Source organism: Atta colombica, unplaced genomic scaffold, assembly GCF_001594045.1.
Source record: "Atta colombica isolate Treedump-2 unplaced genomic scaffold, Acol1.0 scaffold175, whole genome shotgun sequence".
NCBI lineage: Eukaryota > Metazoa > Arthropoda > Insecta > Hymenoptera > Formicidae > Atta > Atta colombica.
In genome coordinates, this window is record NW_017259266.1 from 873,774 (window position 1) to 881,058 (window position 7,285).

General features: G+C 30.6%; 1 protein-coding gene across 1 annotated transcript in view; it reads left to right on the forward strand.

Annotated features, from left to right (window-relative positions):
* Positions 1 to 7,285, forward strand: part of LOC108686323 (elongation of very long chain fatty acids protein AAEL008004-like) — a 34,546-nt gene that overhangs the window by 24,420 nt on the left and 2,841 nt on the right. The window contains exons 3-4 of the mRNA XM_018191583.1: positions 1,526 to 1,663; positions 3,440 to 3,682. Of these exons, the coding sequence (XP_018047072.1) occupies positions 1,526 to 1,663; positions 3,440 to 3,682 (381 nt within the window). The remainder of the gene's footprint in view (positions 1 to 1,525; positions 1,664 to 3,439; positions 3,683 to 7,285) is intronic.

The window sequence follows — 7,285 nt, forward strand, 5'->3', positions numbered from 1 at the left end:
GAAGTTAATTCTAATTCTAATTTATGTATGTTATATTGATACATGATGGTAAAATTCGCGGAAATATTGATTAAGATCGACGGAAGAAAATTCAAACAAGAAAATATCAAAATCATAATAATTTATATAAACGATTTAAAGATAAAGCATTATCAGGTGAAGTTCATGTGATTAGGATCAATAATTATACATACATTCGTATGCGTTCATTCTATTAATTTTCTCAGCTCAATTGACATTGACTTTGCTTTAATATCAGTTCAACCTTTTAATTCACTATAAAAAGAAATGTGTTTTATTCTTGTCCCCATTTTTTAAACATTTAAAGATGCTTTTAGTTTTGTTTATTAAAAAAAGTTCAAAATTAAAACATCTTTAAGCGTTTAAAAAAGACAAAAAATAAAAATTTTAATATCTTAAAATTAGACACTTCTTTTTTAAGTATAATACTGCATAAATTATTATAATTATCATAAATTAAAATGAGGCATAAGTTTGTCATTTTTATTCATGTATGTTTTTATTATCTTTTATATTATCATATATTATCTTATATTATCTTTATTATCTTTATATCATATATTATCTTTATTATCATATATATTTTTATATTATTTATTTCATGTTATTTAAATAAAATTTTTAAGATTTGCAGTCTGTATATTTCCGAATGACACTAAACGAAAAGTAAAAAATGCGCAATCGCGATTCCTATCTGTATAGAAGAAAATTAATGAAATTATTCATATTATGATCATATCTGTCGAATTGTCAGAACTCATAGTTTCCACAACGACAGCTGCTAATATTCAAAGTATACGCAACATATAGCGAAAGAATTAATCATCAGAATTAATAATCAAGAGCCAACATTGAGATGAGTATCAACATAACAGTGCTTTTTCTAAAGATTGGATATGTTAAATGGAACATGACCTCAAAACCTATAGTTTCTCCTGAAACAGATTTATACTTGCTGTCATTCGTTGTATGAAAATTGGTAACATGTGTAACACAGTCTTTTCAAGGTAGACTTTCGGACCGATTTATAATCGAATCGAGGACACCAAAAACAATGCAAGAGTGATATCAAATTGATTTTAAATGCTAATGGTAATTATAAATAGTACTACTAAATAGTACTATAAATATATTAAAAGAAATATAAAATATATATCTATAAATTATCTAAATTATAGTGTTCCTCTTCCGTTCAATAACTATAATTTGTTTTCTTTCGTCATCTCTCGCACCGACGAGAAACATAGTTATCATTTTTTCTGACATGATGAAATAAAATCAATATTTGTTCAAACCGATATTACACGAAATTACGTTACGTCAGCCTACATTATGATTTCGAACGTTCTAAACTTTCTTGTTAATGTCGAAATAAACGATTTGTGGTCTATCTATTATCTATCTTAATAATTTATGAGATTAAGTCGAGAATATCGCTCAAGAATAAGTTGTTACGTCAAAGGTAATTAATACAGTTAACTGAATGTTTCTCATTCATTTACAGCATTTAATGTCCGGATGGCTGTTGGACTACAGCTATAAATGTCAACCAGTTGATTACTCCCACAATCCATCCGCTTTGAGGATGGCAAACCTTTGTTGGTGGTACTTCATCAGCAAATTTACGGAATTCGCTGACACGGTACGTGTCATTTTTATAAATTCACATATGTGTTACACTAACAATAGTCATTACAGAACCTGCAAATTGATTAATTTGAAATTTCATTAAATTTTAAATAAAGAAATCCTAATACGAAGAAATACATTATAATTATATTTATTGTTAATTAAATTTGTGCGTGTATTAAATTCGTAAAAACAAATAAATAAAATGTAATGAAAATAAAAATGTCTTTCGATTCTTTTTGAAGCTACCGAAATAGCAAAGCATAAAATTATGCTATTGAGATGCATATCTTTTTATTAGAAAACGCATATATATCAAGATACATGAAACTTTTTCTTATATTCTATTAAAAAGAAATAATCCTCTGTATTTATGGCATTTGTATTTTTATTTAGATCCTTTCTTAATTTAAAAACAAAAGTTATTGCAAATATTTACCTCAGGTTTGGAAATAAAACGGAATTATGTCATATATCAATATACTGAGTTATCTCTATGCAAAGTAATTAAAACCAGTTTCAGTCACGCGAGATACAAAAAATTCTGTTAGATCAAATTTAATTCGAATAAAAGGACGAAAAATGCTTTCGATTCTTAATTCGCGCAAACTTACTTTTCTTTCGAAAATTACACGCAATCAACTAAGAAAAACGTATTGCGTTATCTCTTGTTTGTCCGGGATCTGGTGAACGCTCTGCATTTTCAATGAATGTATACGCGTAAACAGACAGTAAAGGTGAAAAAAGAGAGAAGTGGAAAACTATTCCCCGCTAGCTATTCCGCGAGAATCGCATAATTATGTATGAACACTCGTGTATCCCTTCTCGCGGCGCAATAACCCTTAAGCAATCATTCCCATTAGCGCGAGTGAGCAAGAACGGTGCCGAATCGCTGTCGAGCACGCAATACCAGCGGATTAAAGGAGCAGATAAGATTTAATCGACCGATCGCCACTCGTTTGTTAGGTATTCTAACCCGACAATTCGTAAAGGGGGTGTTTAGCTTTGCCAGCAAAACGAAAAAGTGAGATATAAAGAGAGAAAGCGCTTAAACAGATTTTCGACACCGCGTGTGCGAAATTCAACCGAATGCAGGAATCATCGTGAAACGGGCTTTTTCGTCATTCGTTGCTCAATTTTGACGCCGGTATATGTTTCCACTATCGCGTTCTATCGTGCCTGGATGACGAAAATCATCGCGTTTCCGTTAATAAACGTAGATATTTTCCACGAAATACAACTCGAGCCTCGCATTACCGGCAATTAACATGACAATAAAATATTACTTACTCTTTCCTTTCAAAATAAACGATAAGATTGTTCTATTATTTCTTTTTATTTTAAAACTTAAACTAATTCGAAAATATAATAATAAAATATAATATATAATAAACTAAAACAAAGTAAATAAACTATTTAAAATTAAGTAATGATAAATTATTTTTAAACCATTAATATATAATTTTAAGTGATAAGATTCCAAAATTTTAACGCCTTTGATTGATTAAAAATTAAGGAGAAATAAGTTTGAATTAAAAATTAAAGAGAAATAAATTCCTTAGTAAAAAGTATTTCTTAATTCTATTTTCTTAATTCTATTTTCTTAATTTCGGAATAGCCGAGGCTTATATGCCTTATTAATTCGCATTACTTTCAATTTATTTGAGGTCACGACAGAGGAAGCGGACGCGATACTAAATCATAGGTCAATGAATCTAAAGTCAAGCTAAGTAAGGAAATTGCAAAAGCTTGCAAAATTTCATAATGACATTGTTTATCGAAATTTCAGGTATTCTTCATATTGCGCAAGAAGGATAGTCAGGTGACATTCCTCCATTTGTATCACCATTCTCTAACACCCCTCGAGACGTGGATCTGCGTGAAATTTATTGCGGGTGGTCATGGCACCCTGGGCAATCTCATAAACAATGCGGTACACGTAGTCATGTACGCATATTACATGTTAACGGCCATGGGCCCAGAATTTCAAAAGTACTTATGGTGGAAAAAGCATCTAACTACTGTACAGTTGGTGAGTCAATCGAGTCGCATCTCTTCTGAAATTAATACAAATCACTCATCTATCTATTTTAAGAACTTGAATTAATAATTAAGGAGAATTAAAATTAAAAAACAAATAAAAATCAACAATTTTTATAGTGTATTTAAATCAAATTCAAAAATATCTCTTCTTAAACTAATATAAATAAACTTGAATTACTACTCATACGATGTTTAAAGAATTTGAACTAAAAATTAAAGAGAAATAAAATTAAAACAAACAATATATGCAATTTTTAAATGGGTACACTTAAATTAAATCCTAAAATATCTCTTTTTAAACTAAAATAAAATATAAACTTAAACTATCATTTATATGTCAATTGGATTTGAATTAAGAATTAAGGAGAATTAGAGTTAAACACACAAACAATATGCGCAATTTTTAAACGATGCATTTAGATTAAATTTAAAAAATATAATAGAAGAATAACCGGAATCTTTTCTAACACATATAATTACACAATTTTAAACACGATTTAACGTAGAAAATCATAGAGATAAAAATTTGCTCCGAATTATATCGATCAATTTAAGATAAATTATATGTTTGACGTAAAGAAAAAAATTATTATCTTTTAAAAAAGGAATTCTTTTCTCGTAATATAGCGTATAATTTAAGCCGGTTGGATGTTTGTCGGTTCGTACACACGATTATACGCAATAATGCCAAGCAAGTATAACGCAAAAGTGCAACACGACTCAATGTTCCGAATTACGAATGTGCGATAGTAGCGCGAACGATTTTTTTTCATATCGGATCAAAACCGATTCGTGATACCTTCTTCTTGCACAACGCATTGGGTTTCGTGTCATGCCGATAATAACCCACGTTGTTGAAAGTGAATGGATAGACACTGACCCATTGAGTGTGCTTTAAAGATTTAAAGGGTGCACATCGACAATACGTGAACTATGCTAATCGTCTGTCGAGGCGCGTAGTGTGTTTGCTTTCCTCCTACGAATCTATTTTTCGACGCAATGTACCACCGTTCTAACAACAGGTTTTTCAGATGAGAATCAGGCATTAAGTACCAATTACAGTGACGCAATAGAATTTATAACGTGTTAGAACAATATAATTATTGGGAAAACTAAAGATAGAAAATTTTGATAATTAAAGATAGATTCACCCATCACTGAAGTTTACGGAATGTATTTCGTTACTAGTTTTTCTTGCGTGCAAAGAAAAATACTTTTACAGTTTAAGATCAAAAATAGGTCTCTCATCGCGGATTTCTCGCAGCGATGACCATAATGACTTTAAATCAATTGCACGCTTTAAATTAATGGGAAAAACTGCGATGATTAATGCTTTATACTTTGTCTACGAAGTATTTCACGAAACTTGCAATGAAATACATTGCGTAGACTTGAAACGAATTACGCGATAATACGTTTCACATTTGTAGCTTCTAAATTATTTATCTCTTAAGTAAAAAGTATTGCATCCTCTCTCTACTTGAAAAAAAAATAAACCAAAATTATCTTATATGCTATTAAAATAAATAAAAAATTTTAATATGTAAATCATTTACGGTATAATTACATAAATTTACGATACAATGACTTAAAAAATATATTTTTTATATTATTTATTATTTACACCTTTTATTTTTATTATTTATTATTTACGCTTAAAACATTTCAGAAAGTATTTTTTTAAATTTTTGTATTTATTTAAATAGGCATTCAATATTTAATTATAATCCATACACATAAGTTTATAATTAAAATTTAATTAATTTTATTAATTATTTAATTTATTTTATCGATTAATAGGATTCTTTATTACGAGACGAAATTGAAATAAAATATTTTGCGAAATGCAAGCTCGATTTATGCTACGCATAAATGAATGACCAAAGACCATCCAAAGTCATGATAAAAACGGAAAATATTTGACAAATCATCTTACTGCGAGATAGTCGGAAAAATCAATGGAATTCGTTCGACAAAGGGCGAATATCATAATTATTAATAGGGAGATCATTAAAATTGACTTCATCGTTGAAAAGGGGGCACATTCGAAAAATCGGCGCGGTCGGCCCGGATATGCGAATTGCGCGAACAAACTCACGATTGCAGATTCTGGGCCATTGGTGTTCGTTAGATCGGTCAATCCTGGTCTCTACCTAGGCAAAATTTCACGCCAAGCGTACGTAGGTAGGGGTGAGGGAAAGTGAAAAGTACAACGCGCGTTGGGCAATTCGACTCGACTAGACCTCGCTTTAGCCGGCCGCCGAACTCGGCCAAACACGTTGGCAGTGGCGCAACAATTTGGCATTCCGATATGCCATACAGCACCTGTGTACCACCACTATCACCATCATCGCGACCACTATCACCACCATCGATACCATCGTCATCATCACTGCCGTCATCCTCGTCTGTCCTCGTCGGCACCACCATCGCTGCCGCCACCGTCGTCATCGTGTCGTCGTCGCGAGCTACCACGAACCGGCCACATACCTACGAAGCCTCACCTATATGCCTCAACCTATCCCAGTTTATCTCGCAAGACTATTGATACATACCGACGAATATGTCCGGCCGAGGTACAAGTGTGACTCCGCTTTGTATCCTCTCATGATGCATTCTCTCGAAGAACTCCATCATAAGACGAGAACATAGGGACACAAGCGGCACTTAAAAAAAAATGTCTTCAATGACGAAAGTACTTTGAATCGAAGAGATTTATAGATATGCGGTCATTTAATCTTTCACGTATCGCGGTTGCTACATCGACTTCTACATAGGCAAAGGACTTAAATGAGATATCTGATTGTTTAAATGGCTAATAATCGAAAATTCATAGTTTTACTTGAAAATTAATTTTGTAGAACGAAATTAAATAAAAAGTTCAAGAAGTTAAAGAACGTGATATTTCGATCACTTTTCAATAGACATTTTTAAAACTCTTAAACCAATCAATTCATCCCGTGAAAGGTTGTCGATTGCAATACACTAACAAAAAATTTTTCTATGGCATAGTCAGCGAAATCAAGATGCAAGATGTTTGGCATTTAAATAAAGTGAGAGTAAAAAGAATAAAATTCTAGTAAATTGTCTGGAAAATCCCACATATTGCAATAAATACATCAATCGCAAAATTAGTATGATATGAAATTAGTATGATGACATATTAAACGAGTTGTAAAAAATAATTCACACAATTGTTTCAACATCAATCAAATCATTTCACAGATTAAGACTTAAAATTAATTAAATATTAGATTATCAATTTTTTTTCGGTTTCTTCGAAATTTAATAATGAGCTCTTTGATATTTAAAAATAAATGAACAGAGCTTTAGCAAATTATTCAGTTTGAAAAATTCTAATTTTAAATCACGTAATAAACGCCAATGTCGTAAATTCACACGAAATAAAAAAATTATATGAAAATAGTTTTATCAGCTTACTTATAGATCTAAAATAAAACGTTACATACGTTTTCATTACCTTTATTAAATAAAATTTAATTTAATAACACTTATTTAGTAGCTTGCTATATAATAATAGATAATAATAAAAATAATAAATAATAGATAATAATAAAAATAATAAAAATAT